This window comes from Prinia subflava, chromosome 10, assembly GCF_021018805.1.
Source record: "Prinia subflava isolate CZ2003 ecotype Zambia chromosome 10, Cam_Psub_1.2, whole genome shotgun sequence".
Classification (NCBI taxonomy): Eukaryota; Metazoa; Chordata; class Aves; order Passeriformes; family Cisticolidae; genus Prinia; species Prinia subflava.
The window spans coordinates 9,345,315-9,364,291 of record NC_086256.1 but is presented as its reverse complement, the minus strand read 5'-3'; the positions used below and the strand labels follow the sequence as shown (position 1 = coordinate 9,364,291).

Sequence of the window (18,977 nt, the reverse complement as noted above, 5' to 3'; positions counted from 1 at the left end):
TAGGCTATGACAATGAAAGCAAAGGGCACTACATTTCGTAGAGCCATCACAGCTAAGTGGGGCAGTGTTCAGACCTTTTCAAACCCTGTATCATCAGGTTGCAGTGAAACAGCAACCCATTATTCCTCATGCTACTTTTCTGTCATGTAACTGGACACCAACAGCCAGCTTATCTAGTTGCCAGTCTGAAAGAAACAGCTATAGTTTGTTGATTTTTGCATTTATTACAATTTAACAAAACAAGTTGAACACTGGTTTAAAAGACCTTGGCATCTTAGTCCACAAAAATATTATTTTTTTAAAAAATCTGAGGTAAGAGCTCATACCTTTGATGTGAAAACAAATGTCCAGCTAAACTGCATTTCTGGTACGTCTCTCAAATGTTATAAAGAAAGAGGGCAGTAGCTTCTTTGAAGGACAAGCTACTCAGAAGCTCAGCCAAGCACAGATGATTTCTGGATGAAAGAACCTTAAAGAGGTTTCTGATGTTCTCATTTACTGCTATGAAATGCAGTAGCAGCAGTGTATAACTTATCCCCGTACAAAGTCATGCTACTTTAACCAAAAATCAGCATAATAGGGCTGCTGCTCCAACACAATTGGAGTCACATTATCAGACTCAAGCATACGAAATGAAGGATGGATAGAAATTCAGCATATAACGGTGCTTAAGCACAGCATTACATGCTTAATTTCAAGAGACTAATAATGAACTTCAGCTATCAGATAATACCCAACTTCAGCTGTCAGATTTTAGCTTCAAAATTCCAGATAGAAGTTTAAACACTAATACAAGAACTAGAAGCTTTTAAAGTAAAGGCACATCAGATTCACACAATTCTAGCAGTTATTTCTCAAAAACAAAGACTCCAATATTGCCAGGTCTGAGCAGGAAGACTGATGGGAATTGCAAAGAGTTTTCAATGCTATTCCAAAAACCAATTCTGTTTCAGTATGCAAGTCTGATATAAAAAAGCCAACAGATACTGCACAGGAAAGCCAGGAAAAAAAGTTGGCCTGCTATTTAGATGACTTTAAATGTCACTGCTTGTCATTTAAAAACCAACAAATAACCACAAGACACCCCTGTACTGTTGGCCAAATGTTGCTGAAGACAAGGCATTAAGTGGTTAAGAAAAGTAGGTGTGGAGAGCACATTTAAGGTGACAAACCAAATGAGGCAAGTAAAGAGTAAGAGCTCCAGGGATCCAGAACACTACAAAACGACAAATATTGAGATAGCAACAAATTAATATACTGCAAAAACACTTTGAAGAAACAGATAAAGATGCAAAAGAAAAGAAACTAGAATTGTGGCAGTAGCACCTTCTGCACTATGGAGAAGCAAGAGGAACATCAGAGAAACCCCAGAATAAGTAGTTGTACACTGAAGGGAGACCTGGAAAGCAAAATAAAGTATTGCAGACACTACTGACAAACACATTGAAGAGTGTCAAAATAGACAGAGCTTGCATATTTTTATCAATTCTAATGCTGGAAGTAAGAAGGTAACTCTCATGCCTAATAAAAGGAAGTTGAGAGCTTTTCACTAAGCTTTCTGCAGAAGTTTAAAACCAGTCTTAAACCACCTGTCCCAAGGAAGACACAACCTCATCTTCAGTTGTCATGTTTAAAGTCATTTGTCACACTGCAGTCTCTAAGTGACTACTCTGAAGGCTTCTGTACAAGCCAATGTACCCTTCTGTCACAACTGGCATAATTAGCTACAGTGCAAGGACTGGAAGTTTTCTCCTTTCCCCAAACCGTTTTCATTAGCTTCAGCTCTGCAGAACTGCAAAAGACAGTATCACTATGTTCAAAACTACAATATGAGGTATCACAAGTTGATACACCGAGATTCACTATGAGATTAAATTGACATTTTTTTAAAATTTGAAGTTGGTTCATAGACCTCCAGTTGTTAAAAATCCCACTATTTAAAAAACCTACAAAACCACCTGACCCAAGTACCTCTGAGCAGTAACCTTCCATTTCTATTGACTGTATCAAACAAATTAAATTAATCATTGAAACAGAACAAGTTGGATTTTGAATTTGGACTGAGTGATACTTTTGATCAGCAGGTCAACTAATGTTGCCAGGGAGAAACACACTAATACTGAAAGAGAACAGGTGAAGCAAAGACATTTCAGAACAAAGCTTAAAATATTCATGAAGGATCAGAAGTTGCTTGGAAAAACAGCTTGATAGAAAGAACAGAAGCAAAGCTGGAAGTCTTCATCTGAAGACCCCTTTACTTTCCTGCTCCTTAGTTCCTGAAAACCAAAAGAAAAGAATCTGTAACCTAAAATCAAATTCTCTTCTACTCTTCTACTAATACAAACAATCCTGTTCTTTAATAAAAAATTATGTATTTTCTTTAAAAGTGTTAACCATTACAGGATTGAAATAAACTTTAAAAGTGACAGCTATTCTGAAAGGGTCAGCTTTGTCAACTGCCATAGCCTGGCCACTCATCAGAACTCAGAACCAAAAGCTAAGAAATGCAACAGATCTACCTCTGTTTCTTCTTCTGTCAGTTGTGGCATTGATTAATTCATTGGCTCCTCCTTCTGAAAAGGCATGTACAGGCATGGCTTCTTTTATAAGGGCAAACAAGAATTAACATGCACTAACTCAGGAAGGAGCTGTAATGAAAACCATTTGTTACACTCCAAACATTAAAGCGTTGGCATGGAAAAGAATTCAGCAAGATTTGTCTTCCTTTAATTCTCTAATTCCAACAGCTCTTATGGTCAGTATGCTGAATTTAGCCCTTTTCTGTCATTTCATTCAATCAAAATGTAATGTTCACTTGGCTGCCTGCTGCTACAAACAGATTCTTGTTGGTAAGGCTTCAGCTGAGGCACATTGCAACAATGCACTGCTGCAACCCATATGGATGAAGGAAGTTTTATGGACGCTCACTCATACTCAGGTCTGTAATACTGCAGGAAATAAGCTTATTTTGTTGGAACCGGAAAACACTCCCAGTGTATCTATACAAACTGACCTTGATAACCATTTTTCCTGTAATTATATTAGTAGAAAAAAACAGAAAGCAGAAAAGGCCTAACAAAAACCCCTGCATTTATAATCTGGAGTCACAACCATTTGGATTCTAAGTGGAGCCCAGTCTCAGTGCAGATAAGAATCTGGGATATGGCATAAATTAGCACACAGGCATAGAAGAGAAAGTACCTTGTTGCTGACATAGGCAAGAGAAACAGCATCTCTCCAGTAACACTTCTGTTAAGAGCAGAAGGCTCTATCCACACTGACAGCATTTCAAACATACTAGACTCAGTTCTGCCGAGAAGCTGCAATCCCTGACAAGGAGCCTCTCACTTAAATAAGGTCTTTCTCACCTTCCCCACATAAATACCAGCAGCAGCAACCCACAGATTATATGCCTGCAAGATGGCAGAAAAATAACCCCTTTGCTTCACTTTTTGAAGTCTGTGAAACAGCTACAAGGATCTACTGAGAGCAAAACTTACAGCAAATGAACATCTCTCATAGTACAAACTGTTTAAATTCTGCACAAGGAATACTCTCTTTGAGCTGTCTCAGAGTACTTTTCCAAGCCTCAACATTCCCACGTCCACTCAACACATCCACTTATATTTGAGGGTGCTCAAACACTTTATTGGCAATTATAGAAGGCACCAAGATCCTCTATTAATAGTGGTGTGCAAAAGCAAACATTAAAGGCATTTTCTTTTACAGCTTAGTTTCTGAATGTTTTGGATGGCTGATAAGTAAAGCAAAATGAGGAAGTGAAACTACAGAACACTTGTTAAATCAAGAGTATGTTTCTAGGATTCAGGCTGAAAACCGAGGAAAGAAGAAAAAGCACTACATATAAATGGAATGTACTGAAAAAATGTAAGAAAAAATTCCAAGGCAAGAAGTTAAGCAGCCAGCATCACAGTACCTGTCTGGACTGCCTCTCTTCATATACCCAAGTAACAGGAGAATCTAGTGCTCAAGACAGTATTCAGTTCTCCTCCTCTCTCTCCCCTCCACACCATGATAGCTGAGACGTTTACATCTTCTCACTCCTGTTAACCTAGCCACCAGTAAAAGAATTCAGAGGTTGAAATTCAAAAATGTTTTTGTTTTTTGCTTGAGGCAATGGCAAATGGTCCAGTTGGTTTACAGTGAGTGTCAAAACGGAGATACTACCCCCCCAAAAAAAACCCAAAACAACACCACACAACCCACACACAGAGCACCCACCCGCATGTGTGTGGGGGGAAGGGAGACAAGGAATGAGACAATGGAACTTGCTGTTTGCAGTTGAACACTTATCTGCCTCTTATCTTTCTTCTATCCTTGAGACATTCTAAAAAGGAGGAAGAGGTTAGCACCAGCAAGATATTTAGCAAGCCTTCCTCAGAACACAACATATTTAGATGCATCTATCTCAAATAAAAGAATGAATAAAGTTGCTTGTGCACTATTACCAGTGATAAAACAAGTGAATCATCCTCCTGTGAGAGAAGAAGAGAAAATAATTAAAGCCAAGGTATAGCCTGCAGAGCCAAGATTTAATTTTTAAAAATAGAGGGGAGGAAGGGAGAAAAGGAGGTTTAACTCAAAAGTTCTCACTGATATAGCTGGTTGCTCATCACTTCTCATCTAGCATCCGCATGCATAATACAGACTGTGCACCTCAAGTTAACATTTAGTTTTCAAGTTTTGGCTTCTGCCTTTACATGAGAACTTTTTTAGTGTCTCATTATAGCTCTTTTTACAAGTGATCTTTCTTTTTGTGAGAACCCACCCTTCTCACCTAACCACACAGTGCAGATGTATCTAAGCAGCTTCCCACTGCCTCTAACACAATGCAGGGCTCACGGAGCTTTCACTGCTTATCTGCTTTTGCTAAAAGCACAAACTTTGTCTGGAGAGTTGTCCCCGTGTATTTTATTTACCTGGTCACCACCAGCCCACAGCAGGTTTTTCCTTTAACTGACCTGCCAGTTTCCCTCCTCAGACCGTGTCTATAATGCCAGTCAGTGTCCTCCAGAAGCCAACATTTTTGTCATCTTTTTGCTTTCTGTAACTGAGCTTTCTACTGCAACTTTCTGAGAATCAATTCCACCTTTCTGTCTTCAGAATAAGTGTCATGACCAGTAGAGCAGCATGAATTTCCTTCCAAAATGAAGGCCCCTGCATTCTGCGTGGCCAGGTACAACCTGCCCAAACAGATTTTAAAAATGCTCTGTTATGTGTTTTTCTGGAAAATGAGGCCTTTGATCACTGTAATCAGACAAGATGGTTGAACTTTCATTCCTTAAAAAAAAAAAGTAAGTAAGAATCAGATGTAGGGGAAAAAATTTGAAATATCATCTAACTTAAATAAGGTCCTTTACATGCTTTCAAAAACCCTGACTTTTGATATTTAAGCATTCAAAACTGCAAAGCTACAAATCAGAGAGACTTAGCTGAAACTCCTGTGGAGCCCTGTATCATTTTTGCTGGAGAAAGAACCAAAGGGTCAAGCACACCACATATGCCACAACATGAAGCTGCAAGAGTATGAACCAGAGATGGAATTTCAGTCAGAACACTAAATTTCCTGCCTCCTGTCATTGAAAGCCAGGCCCCCTTGTGTGATTTTAAATGGACTTTTTTGGAATGTGCAGCACATCAAGCTGTGTTTGGGACTGAAGTCTTTTTTCTTTTTAAAAAAAATTCACAAAAATATCGGGTTCCCAAGGAAAATCATATAAAAGTAAAGAATATGTACTTTGTCTAAACCTCTGTGAAATAACTTCACTGTCTTAGACACATTGGGGTTTTTTTTGTTAGAAAATAATACATGAAGCCTTAAAGTTACAACATAATGTTTAAACAGTGTGACATTTTCTAAAAACCACCACCACCCGTCTCCTTTTTCTGCAAGCTTTTTAAACTCTACTTACTTTGAACAGTCTAATTTACTTATTACATATACTGTGTTTAGATTTGATTTTGCATCCACTGGTGCATACAGATGTCAGATTAACACCTATCATTAATCAGCCTGACTCAGATCTCACACTCAAGGTACACATGGGTACCAGAGTCTGCAACTCTTCAGCTGCTGGAACAAGCTCAGTGAAAGTGTCTACAGAATCATTTCAACGAAAATGAGACATCTGTAGCTGAGAAAATAGATGAGGGTGCTCACATTCTTTTGACCCTCACTCAGCTTTCTCAGAGTTGATAACCTGTATTGAACCATCACTGAAAACAGCATTTTAATTTTTGTTGCTTTCTCATGCACCCTTTCAAACATACAGTTAGGGCAGACACCCCTCCCATGAAGCCAGAACAGCTGGTTTGGTCTGGCACTCTCCAGTTTATCAGGGCATGGAGCTTCTGGAGGCACCTGTGCTTCCTGACAGGATCAAGGGCACAGGAATGGGTCTCTTCAGTTTTGCAAACTTGTATTGTGTCTTTCATATGAGGATCTCTCAGGTTGGACAGAGATGCTGTACTCCTCTGAAGAGAATAAAGCCAGAGCAAAAAGGACACTGTTTGACAATGCCTTGCACAGCACAGAGAAAGGATGAGGTAGAGCTGGCTGTCAAGCCACAAACTACATTTGCTGAGAGCGCATTCAGCCACTTTTTATAAATTAAACTGAGAACCTAAGTGAACTGTTCCAGTAAAACTGAAACTGACAGTCCATATGCTGTGAGGAATGCAAAAATAAGACCAAATATGGCTCAAGTGCTGACAAGTATTTTTAAAATTCTAATATCAACAATCAAGAGATGAAGGGAAGTGTCAGCACCAAACCAAGTTTATAAAAAGAATTATAACTGCATTTCAAAATGATCAAAGATGTAGTAGAAATCATTTTGGAAGTGACACAGAAACAAGTAAACCGAAGGTCTACATGTAGTACCAAATAAATAACTTGTCAGATACATATCCATGTACTTAATACTTACATTTATAGATATCTCTTTTTTTTGTCACAATAATTTAAGCAAAAGCTAAAAATCATACTTTGATATAAGAAATCCAAAGCACATCCCTAAGTTTTTCACTTTAAAGAGTCAGGATTTTTATAATTTCAAAAAGATATTGCTAGAGATTTTGCTAGCATCTATTGCTAGATCATTTGTCATCTTATAAACACATTCATCTTGAAATATAAACAGAAGCTCCTCAATTTTTCACCTGTAAGAAAAGTCCCCTACTGCCTATGCCTTTCTCCTTTCAGCAGGCAACTGCTGCATGCAACAAAGGTGATAAAACTTTGAGTTTTTCCTAACTGAGTCCTGTTGTTTGTGTGCAATGAAGTAGAAAGCAAGCACAGGCAATAGGTTTGTCTTTCTGTACAGGTTGAGTTGGTTGGGTTTTTTAACCCTGAAAGATTAAGTCAATATTCAGACGTGACAGTAAGCAGGCACACAGTAACAGCTTTTTGCTTCTTGTAGGTTTACCTTATCTCTATTCAGCATAATTTTTAATATTTTAATAAAGGATTATAAAATTAACAAGATATTTCAAAGCACCTACTAACTTGCAACAATTTTTCTGTGGTGAGATAAGTGATTTTTCTCAAGCAGAAACAAAGGGCCATCAAGATTATTAGAAGGATGAAGCACCTCTCCTATGAGGAAAGGCTGAGAGCATTAGGATTGTTCAGGCTGGAGAAGACAAGACTTCAGGGTGATCTAATTGCACCCTTCCTGTACCTGAAGGGAGCCTACAAGAAAGATGGAGAGAGACCTTTTAAAAGGCCAAGGAGGAATGTTTTTAAACTGAGAGTAGGTTTAGATTTAAATCTTAGGAAGAAATTCTTTGCTGTGGTGAGACACTGGCACAGGTTGCTCAGAGAAGCTGTGGATGTCCCATCCCTGGAAGCATTAAAGACCAGGTTGGATGGGGTTTGAGCAACCTGATTTATTGGAAGCTGCCTATGTCCATGGCAGGAGAGTTTGAACAAGATCATCTTTAAAGGTGCCTTTCAACCCAAACCATTCTGTGATTCTTAGGTCCTTGGCAACCAGCCCCAGCCAGCCCTAGGTGGCCCTGCTTGAGCAGGGAGGTTGGATCAGGTGACCTCCAGAGGTCCCTTCCAGCCTCAACCATTCTGTGATTCTGTGAAAAAAGCACTATACAGACATCAAACAGCCCTAAAAGACGTTTCATGATCCGTTCATTCTAATTTAGTGCTGGAAAAAAAAAGGTGCCAACAAAATGGAATGATTTCTCACCTTTTACATTACAGACTAGTTTAGTCTTCCTGACACCTGAGCTATTTCCCCACTCTGTTTTAAACAGTGCTTCTGCTGCCATGACCTTGCTCTTCTCGGGTCCTACAATGAATCCTCAAACAGCCATTAATGGGGAGTGCAACTACTGCTGCATCAGACAAGGTTACCATCACTCTTCTCCAGAGGTCAAATCCCTGGGCTCTGAATGAATGGTTTTCTGTTGACCCTGAGGCAAGTACATGCAAGGTCTAACTCTTAATGACTCCTGTAAGGGAAAAGCTAAACAACCCAAACAACCAAATTACAGAGGAAATAACATGGATATGTGCTGGCTGGACTTCTAGTCTTACAACAGAAACAGCAAAAAAGGCAAGCAAATAATAGCAACAGATACTTCCAGTTTTATACCACATAACCATTCTTGTCATCAGAGCATATAGACCTGGAACCAAATAGATGCAGGTCTAAAACTCAAGTCCATTCCTGGAAAAATACAAAGTAACCATAGCCTAGCAGAGGACTCAATACCTCTGACATACTTTCAATAGGGATGAACTTACTCTTCTGATGCTTGGGTTTTATATCTGTGGAGGCCCAGATTGCCTCTGTGTGATTTTCCAGCACCAGTACAGCACCACTGAAAGAACTCTTCATTCATAAAGTGAAGCTGTAGCTTCAATTAATGCTACAAAAAGTATCTGAACCACAGACAAAAAACATAGAGCCTGCAAGCAGAGGTTTATTACAGCATTAATCCACAGGTCATGTTATTCATTGGCTGAGAGATCACAAGGATGAATTTAATCTGCAGAATTTTACACATACTTAGAGTTCTTATAAAGTTCAAAGCACAATCCTTCTGCTGCATCCTACAGCCAGGAGGCATTCAGAAATTCTGGCTGTCAGATCTGCAAGATCATTTGTCATCATTGTATGATTATCTTTTTTTAAAGTTACTCCAAAGTAAATGCTCTCTTTATTCTGTATCAAGACTCATTCCCCTAAAACAAAGACATTTAGAATTAACAGGTATATTCTGTATCTTTTGAGCTGTCAACAGAAACATCCAAGAAAAAGCTTACACCATTGCTCATGTTGTTCCTCCAGAAAGTCAAAGCAGTGACTAGTGCCACAAAACCATAAAACAAGTAACTTTACATACTGCCCAAGGCCTTACTACGTTCAAGGAAGATGCTTTATGTATGCAAATGAGACCAAATTGAAGCAGAATTAAGTCCCAAATCTGAGCAGAGATAAAGGACAAAATTACCTTCAGAGTTTTCCCACCTCTCTGCTTTTTTCCTCTTTCTTTTGAGTTTTCTTTTTTCAATAATTCAGTCAGAAGGACTATAAAAAGTGTCTAAGAAAGATTTCAATGAGCAAGGGGAGGTAGTGCACAAGCATTAGATACATACAAGATATTAAGGAATATAAACTGTTCTGGGAGGCTCTACTCAGTATGGCTTCACTGAACACATTAGGTAGTACCTATCTTACATGAATTCCAGGACTTCCCTAATAAATCTCTGAATTGTTGGGGTTTTTTCTAGAAATTGGATAGCGGTATCCAGGAAAAAAGTCATATTTTATAACAGGATGAAAATGAGAATCCTTTAATTTCTTTTAATTTTCTACTTGATGCCACCTTAAGCACAATTGTAATTTTCTCTTCAGTTGTCTCCAAGGTCAGGCTTATCAACTTCATACCACAGCTATTCTCTTTTTTTGAGAAACAACCACTAGAGCCAACTCATCCAGGAACTAAATGTCAGCTGGTAAACAGGTAATACCTAAAGCAGGAACAATTCCTTTGCTGCATGAAATATTTGCAGAATGACTGCTCATAGGAACTACAGTTCCAAAGACACCAGGTTCTCCAGAACTGACTGCCAGCACCAAAGCTGAGTTAAATATTTGCTGTGCTACATGAGTAAAACTAAAGTTATTTAAACAATATGAATCACACTGGTGGAACAAAAGTAGGGATTAGAGAGTCTTTCTTACAGGAGATGAGGAAAGGAGGGAGTAGGGAAGGAATAGTATTTCAGGCCTTTTTAGAACTCTCACAAGTGTGCAATTGCCATCTGGAAGACAATGTATGACTACAATTTTAGCTGTAGCATAAAGCTTCAGAAGAGGAGACCTAAGTGATGTCTGTCTGGTTTTCTTCATTCTAGGGTCAAAGGCTCTCCACAGAAAGATAACCAAGAACTGAAGGGAGGAAAAACCAAAGAAGATTGAAATAATTTGAGGGATTTATTCTGCTTGTGAAAGCTGTATATCAGAAGAACCTTCTCACTTTAGTAATTTACTTTCTATTCCTCGTAAAAGAGCAATGCAGCACAACTGAAACAATTCTGAGATTTTTAAGCTTTTCATATTTTTTCTTTCTAATAAGTGTTATCTCCAAAAGTAAAGAAGAAAAAAATACTAAAAAAGGAAGATCTCCAAAATCCTGAAACTCCATTAACTGCATTTATTGTTTATTTAAATTATTGCTGTTGGGAGGGAAAGCAGAGAAGGGAAGTTTCCAGTTATCATGAAAGCACTTACTGAGAAAAACCCTCTCTCTTCAAAGGTCATTGGCATTTTCACTACAAGGAGCTTTAGCACTTGTCCCACTGCAACATGCACCTGAAAACCACGGCTGCCCAACTACACTCAGTGCTTCTGATTCCATTCCAAGTATCTGGTGTGGGATCAGGAGTTCCACGAGTCTGACTGCGCAGTTCACCAGCAAGGACCAAATGTGAACGACTTCAGGAGAGCGTGGCAGGCAGCTCTCAGCTCGCACAGCTGCTGGCTGGAATGATCCTGTGCTACCCCTCCATCACCTACCATGTGGTCCTATCACACTGCAACAGCCCTGCACTCTGCCTGAGAAAGGTCCAGTGCATTTGCAGTGCATTTGCACACATTTTTACTATCCAGTGTGAATTAACAGCCATAAATCTTCTGTTGCAACAATTAACTATTGTCCCCAAAGAGCTGCAATTTCAAGATATCCCAATCAACGCATAATAACTTTCCATTCCTCATCTTCTATACGCACAACTGCCAAGGCTTTCATTTCCTTCAAAAAGAATTATCAAATTGTATGACTCATTCTGTACATATATAAATATACATCTAATTATACCTTGATTTTAGCCCGACCTGTCTCTTAGAAATTCAGATAAACTTGTTTAACTGAGTTCAACAAACAATTCAAGATCTGCAAGAAGGTATTAAATGCTTTTATACGCTAGACTTTATGCTGCTACGTTATCTGCTTCAGTATAATAGCACAGGCCTATAAAACCTACGACACACAAATAAATTTGTTTGCCTCCCATCTAAAATGGATGTTTGCTCATGCAGCCATTCCATGGTACATGTGCATGTGATAAAATCATCCACAATTGCTGCTGAGCCACGGCTGCTCCCCCCTGGCTCAGGCTCCGTGTCCCCTGAGCACACGCTGTCTGTGTGCTCAGCAGTGTCCCATGCTGACACCAGAGACTGCACTACTATCCAAATTTCCCAAGACTTACAATACTGATGTAGCCAGAAAATGGAAGTGAAGAGAGTTGTCAGATTAGGAAAGTGGCTGGAAAACACAGAGAGGCCTGAGGGAAAGGCTGAAGTTAGTTTGGAGAGGCATGTGAGTACAGCAGGAAGCACTGCAGATTCCTGTAGCTAAAGAAACAAATCAGCAGCTTCAGATTAGAGCGGAATGCTGAGAAAGGAATACCCAGTTTCTGGTTTTAGAGAAAACAAGCATGGCAAATCTGTGCTCATGAGCTCAACATCACTGAGGCAGTCTAATGCCTACCAGCTCATCTGGGTGATACACCTATTAAAGCATTTACTTTGCTTTTCCTTAAATTTCCTTGCAAGCACTAAGTTTCTTAACTTAGTGCTTGCAAGGAATAGAGGTCCTTGGCAGCCTTAGCTGTTCTGTCAATCTAAGGATATTGAATTACTTCAGAAGATGCACATGCCATAACTTCTGGCTTGAGAACTTAAAAAAAATATATTGGATTATCAAAACTGATAAGACTGTGGATTCAGAACAAGGACAAAGTCCTAGTGCAGTCTATAATTAAACAATTCCATTCTTATTTTGAAAAAAAAACCAAACCAAAACAAACAGAAACTGCTCTTGCTCAAGAGTTTTAAAAACAAATGCCACTTGAGAGAGGAAAATTAAATCAACACAAAATGCTGCCAAAAGGGAAAATCCCAAGGCATACATAGGATCAACACCTTCCTCAAGCAAAAAACCTGCTCTGCATGATCCACTCCTGTGTCTGTAAGCATGGAAGAAAAGAAATCTGCAATGCTTCAAACTCTGCCTTCCAATACCAAAGTTCTGCATGTTCCTGATACAGCCCCTTAACAGGCTTACAAAATCTTCAAGGCCCTTCTAACACCATTTGAGGTTGCCCTGCCTGCTAATAGCACAAGTTGTCTAAATCCAGTCACCAAATATTTGGCACAAGTTCTCAACTTCTTCTGGTATGGAAACCTATACATATATAAACTAAATATGATTTCCCATCATGCTGCCCTCAAACATAAGCTCCAAGTGATGCTGTATCCCTCTTACATATATCATCATCAACTGTATTCTCAAAACACAAGAGGGGATAATTAAACTCATTACAGAACAGGTCCAGCACAGGCTATTGCAAGAGGATTCTCCCTGCAGTGACTCAGACACCTACTGACCAATGGGCCTCTGAAGCAACAGTTTCATCTCCCAAGAAGTGAAACCCTGGCAGAAGTTCTGAGCACTTGCAGTGCCAGGCTGGTGTCAATTATGCTGAGCACTGGAAGCAAGGAGACCACCTTTGTGGACCACAAGCTGAAAAAAGCCACGAGACAGTGGCTAATTTGTTTATCGTCCTGGGCTATATTTGAACTGATGATTCACCCTGTCTGTTTAACTAATAACTCCTTCAGCTTGTCATTTCAGCCACCTTCTCCAGCCTCCAGAAGTCTTCAGAATTCAACTATTACTCTACACACACTTGAAGATGAAAAATGCTACTACTGTTGCTAGAAAAGACAATTCCACCACCTGGAACATATACAGTTTTTAATTTTTAAAAGCTCTCTAAAATCAAAGCATAGCTACATTATTGGGCAAAATTGTGTGTGGATTCCCTACAACATCAATTTCTGTCATGGATTTTTGTACTGAAGGCATTAAATGCTCACCTTTGTCCACAGAAGAAAAGCAGTAATGATAATTATACTTTTATAATACGTCACTAAAGCTATTCTGTTACTCAAAATGTTGCAGCAACCTCCTTCAGTGTAAAACTTTTCCTTTTTGGTCTCAAGATGCTTCAGGAATCTCTTCTGTTATGCTGAATTATAACTATAAAAAGTTATCCTTTGAAGTCTTTCTTAGATTTATTTGCTTGCCAAGAACTCAAAAATAGCTGAACAAAGCAGCAGCTACAAAGTTAGCTCACTATGAGGAAGCATCTGTGCTGTTTTCATTTTCTTGGCTTTTTGGGTGGGGAGGGTTATTTAAACAGTAAGCAACTGCTGTGAAGGAAGGGAAAAAAAACGAAACAAAAAACCCACATTGAGAAAAATCTTCCAAGTTTTAGTACAATAAAGCTCCACCTCTTCTATGATAATGTTTAGTGAGTGGAATGGCCCAAAACTTTTCTGCTTTAATTGACCAGATATCCAAAAGAAATCAGCAATAATGTCTGCAAAGCCTGCTTGAATAACTTGATCAGCCATCTTAGAAATGTTTCCTCTGCTGAGCACAGGGACAGGAAAAAAACAAAAACACCAGAAAGAATAAATCAAAAAAGTTATCCCTCTCATGGCAAAGTGCTCACACACATACTGTATCTCGAAATTTCTGGAAGTGCCTTTACCTTTGCTCCACTAGAAATACAGACACTGAACCAGAGTGCATCACTCCAACAGCAGCTAGAATGAGAACTGCAAAATTGTCACCCCAGAAGGTGAAGAAATTCACTGCCCACATATATGCATCTTTGCCTGAGAGTTGCATCTTTAAGTTACAGAAAGTGATGGTGACACGTATCCTGCTAATTGGCATACAGCTCCCCAGTCTCCTCATTTTACAGCAGTTCTTGGCAAGCACAACATACAAGGAGCCTGCTTAAACTGCTAATTAATAACAGAACTTGTCTTTGGGAGGGTGGGAAAGGGTTAATATTTTAATTGAGCAGTTCCTACAAAACAGAAATAAACAAGAAACATTAACTTTACAAACCATGACTTTCCTTTCAGTCCGTACTCAAACTAATACAACAGGCAAAGCATTTTATTGATTTTTGACTCAAAACAGGCAACACTACTTCTAACAAGAGAATACTCTATTCTTGTTTTTCCTGAGCAGTTTACAGGGGGATTAAACAAACTACCCAATAAAGCTGGGTGGGAACTCATATGAATGGAAACTTCAGCTTCATATTTGATACCTAGATCTTGGCCAGGGTACCTGGGCAATGGAATAATTCCTTTTATGGGACCCAGATTAAGCTGCAATATGAAAGTGGTAGGGATTAAATACAATAACATGACCCAGCTGAAATGTTATTGATTCGCTTGCGAAACACACAACTGGAGTATAAATAAGACTTAAAAACATTGCAATGTCACTGAAACAAACAATATTTAGGGGCAGCTCAATGGTAATGCACATCTCTCATTTACAACATCATCAGTGAAGTTTTATGTTTTTTACTGTGATTTTTTTTCACCCCAATAAGTGCTTCTGAGGACAAAAGACATACAAGGGCCACAGCCCAGAATCACTTCTGAGGACTGATTCTGCAGTCTTCCCTTAACATAGCAAATAGTGAGTGATTAACTCACCAGTCACCATAAAAGAAGCTTCACTCAAGGTGAATGGCAATTGCAGAATCTGTCCAGAGAATATTTCATATTCAGTATGTATATTCTGAAATAGTCTTACCTCAGTAAGAGCGTGCAGCTGTCCTTTATGCACACAGACACCCATAAACCTACAAGAAACAAGAAAAGAAAAGTGGTTTGGGCTTTTTTCCCCCCCTTTTTTTTGTTCTTTAAAGAAACTAATATAGAATACATAAAAAAGGAGGAAAGAGAAAAAAAATCAGCCTCACAGACACTGCATACCTCACCATTGATTATTTAAACATCTTAGCATAAAAAAAATCATGTATCTACACTACAACATAATTTGAATTAGCAGTTCCAAGAGAGCACAGGAGACAGCTCAACCTCAAAATGGAAAGTTACCAATTTGACTATTAGCAAAGGCCAGCATATAATGATTTATGCAGAAAGGAATGGTCTCAGAGTCTTATTTTAAGGAAGTTTAAGCCAAGTAATCCACCGTTGGTCTGCATAAACAGAAAATTACTTCCCTTTGCATTTTGCTGTTTAAGCATAAGTATGTTTCTTCCTATCCCATTCTTAACCAATCAGGAATATGAGGGCACATATGCAATGTATACTTCCCCTCCCCAAATTCCTCTTTCCAACACTTGGATAGAAGCAAGTTTCAACAGTATCCAGTATACACACATTCCACAAGTGTTACCTACACTGCACAATTTTCAGACTTCTGCTGTTAATAGTAATGATTGCCACCCTTGGTTTGTCTGGAAAGCAACAGAATGTGCCATAAACAACTGAAGGCTCATTTTTAAAACCTTGCAAGTTGAACTTAAAAGTGACAAAATGCAAATTAATACTACTAGTAAACATCTCCCACGAGAAAGTTCAGTAAAGCTGAAATTTTCAACACTTTAGAGCCTTCCCTGCATAGTTCAACTGTTCGTTCTTTATAGATTAACTAATCCTCAGGTTTAGCATTTAGATTTTGGTCTCAGCAAGCAGAAACAAATTGTCTGACATTTCCATAAGGTTCAGAATTTTCCATTTTGCAAGTAAGAGGTAGACATGTATGATCACATTAAATGTGACAGGAATCTTGTGGACAACTCAAATTAAAAGGACCTTTTATATCCTGAAACACTTCCGAATTTAAAAACAAAATGATGCAAGATACGTAGTGCCAGTTCAGCTAAGCTGCTTTTGGAGAAATGAATGATCCTCACTGTTCTCTTGTCTAACAGCTGATTGGTATATTACAAGCAGCCAAAGAAAAAGAATATAGGTAAGGTCCTTTGCATAAGCTGAGCTGTGGAAATCTGTTTTTATAACCAAAGAAGCAGCAAGGCTTGTGTTAGAACTTCTACTGCCTGCTCTCACCTCAAACACTCAAACAATACTCCCTGAATATGGGAATTCTAACTTGAGAGACACTGAAAATCCAATTCCTCTTCTTTAATGTAGAATCCTATGGCATGATCATGTCCCTCAAGGGAAGAAGCTTTTTTAGATATACCACCTACTCAAAACATTGCTCGTTCTGAGTTTCACTTCATACAGCAATGAACACAGGAACGATTTTGTAAAGAAACTGACAAATGAACCTTGCTGAGATGAAGAAACCAAAACTTCTATAGAGAAGAAAACTATTTCTTAGTGAATTCTGAAAGTGTGGAGAGCAATCAGGTATGGTGCTAATGGCTTCATTGACAAGCAAAAATGGAAAGCACACCAATCCAATATATTAATTTCTCTATAAGACAACTTTTCAAAGTATTGTTTTCTCTATTAATTACTCTAAGTTAACCTGCTATGATAATATTTTCATTCAAAAACTGAGATTAAGTAATTAAAAATACTAATGTTTTCATCTATAGATCAACTCTTCCTTTGTAAAGGTATATCATGCTACTTACAAATTAAGAATTCATCATATTTGACTTAATTCCAAAATACAAACACATTTAAGAATTTATCAAAATTTGGGAAAATTTATTTTCCTGTCTCATTTTTACCAAACCAGAAAAACATCGCTGTCACTTAAAGACTGGTAGAACCAAATCTTCATTGAATCAAGTTACCAAGAGTAAGAGTTTAAAAATTCTCAATTTCTTAGGATTCCTACTAAGAATCAAAAATCAAAAAACAAAGCTCCATATCATGATCTCATGGAAAAAAAGCTGGACATAAAGATACATTTGTAAACCCCACATATTTAGAAACTGTTACCCAGAAAAAGAAAAACCAAATATACTGATAAAGACAGAATAAATGAGTTTACATGCAACATACTGAAGCCATTTAAACTTTGTGTGAATGAATCTCAGGTTTTAGGCTCTGGAAAACAGATTGATAGAACAGACCTCTAGCAATTCCAATTCCTGGAAAACTTCTGCTTAGCTGTTTTATCAAGCAATAATGAGGCACTAGGTTAAGCCAAGAACTGCTACAAAACATTGTTGGAAAGGATTTTCACTAAGAGATAATACACCCAGCTGCTACCGGGAAATACAATTACCAAGCAAGATTGAACATGGTTTCAATTTCTGAGCTTGCCCCAGCTGCAGTTCCAAGTTGTGTGGATAGGAAGCTGACATGCAGCTCCAGCACAGCTGGGATTATTCCTGTTGGCCAGACACACTGTCTCCTGAGCCAAAATGTGCTCCTAGGTGCATTTCAGCACAATGTCTTGTCAGCCAAAGGTTACACTTCCTATAAGCATTTCTAGCTGGAAGGAGCTCCAATAAGCCAATCATCCACAAAACAGGAGACCATTTGCAGATTTAAGGAAGTTTATTTTCAAGACAGTGTATCTGGCATTATCAGCAAGCTGAAACACTTCCAAAATCTGGTTGGAAAAGTTTTCCTAGAAGCTGCAAATAGGATGATACTTGAGTCTACCCAACTAAATAGAGTGCAGTACACTTCCACTACCAAATGCTTTCTAACAAATGTCAGCAATCTATACACATGTTGGAAATCTCATTTTACAAACAATCAATCTGGGGAATCTGTCCTCCTAAACAAAACCAAGAGAAGTCTGGATATTCCTTAGTCCTTCATAGCAGTTACAAAAACTGCTTGCAGTTCAGTCAGATGGCAAGGGAGAAAATCCTGGACAGAAAAGGGGAGACTAAATACTGTAGCCTCAGTCTGCAATCTTTGCCTTAATTTATCATGCATAACTAATATCCAGATCATACAGCCTCTGTGGTATCCAGACACTGAACACATGCTTCCAGTTAAAAGAACTTCACTGGGACACATTCCTGTTCTGTGGATAAACCTGGGGCAGCTACAGTTCAAAAAAAGAAATTGATGCTTTCCAAAATTTACTGCTTGTAATGAGAAAATTTAGCACTTTGATAACATTAAACAAAAGAAACAAACCAAACACACCAATGCAAAAGCCTCTGGTACAAGCTCAGTAACAGACAAAAGCTCAGAAGACACATGCTTATTTCACTGCACTGACTGTTGGAGAAGGAAGAGAGCAAATAAAAATAGTAAGCTTGCATTAAGACCCTCCATAATGATTTAGGCATCGTGCTAGATTAAAAATGTATTTTAAGTTTTCTACATGTGCATCTTCATTCTAAACAGAGGTGAGGCATTTAATCTATCATTTCTGTAACCTATTATATACACCACACACAGCCTCTCTTCTCTGCCTTGTACACTGTATTTCTAAAATACTCTTTTTTGATAACCATGTTACCCAAAGAGAAGCAAAAACAATTTTCTTTCCTGTTAAAGCACCGTTCAGTACAGGACAAAGGATGTTAAAAGACAAAATCTATCCTTTTGACTATTGTAAGAGTCCATCACAAGCAATTTTATAAAAAGGAAGGTTTGAAAGGATAAAACTACACACACACACAAAAACCTGGTATT

The 18,977-nt window shown here is 38.4% G+C and overlaps 1 protein-coding gene across 3 annotated transcripts in view; it reads right to left on the bottom strand.

The window, feature by feature from the left end:
- TESK2 (testis associated actin remodelling kinase 2) overlaps positions 1–18,977 on the bottom strand; it is a 79,455-nt gene that overhangs the window by 28,558 nt on the left and 31,920 nt on the right. For all 3 annotated transcript variants that reach the window (XM_063407194.1, XM_063407193.1, XM_063407195.1), the window contains one exon: positions 15,181–15,229. In XM_063407194.1, the coding sequence (XP_063263264.1) occupies positions 15,181–15,229 (49 nt within the window). The remainder of the gene's footprint in view (positions 1–15,180; positions 15,230–18,977) is intronic.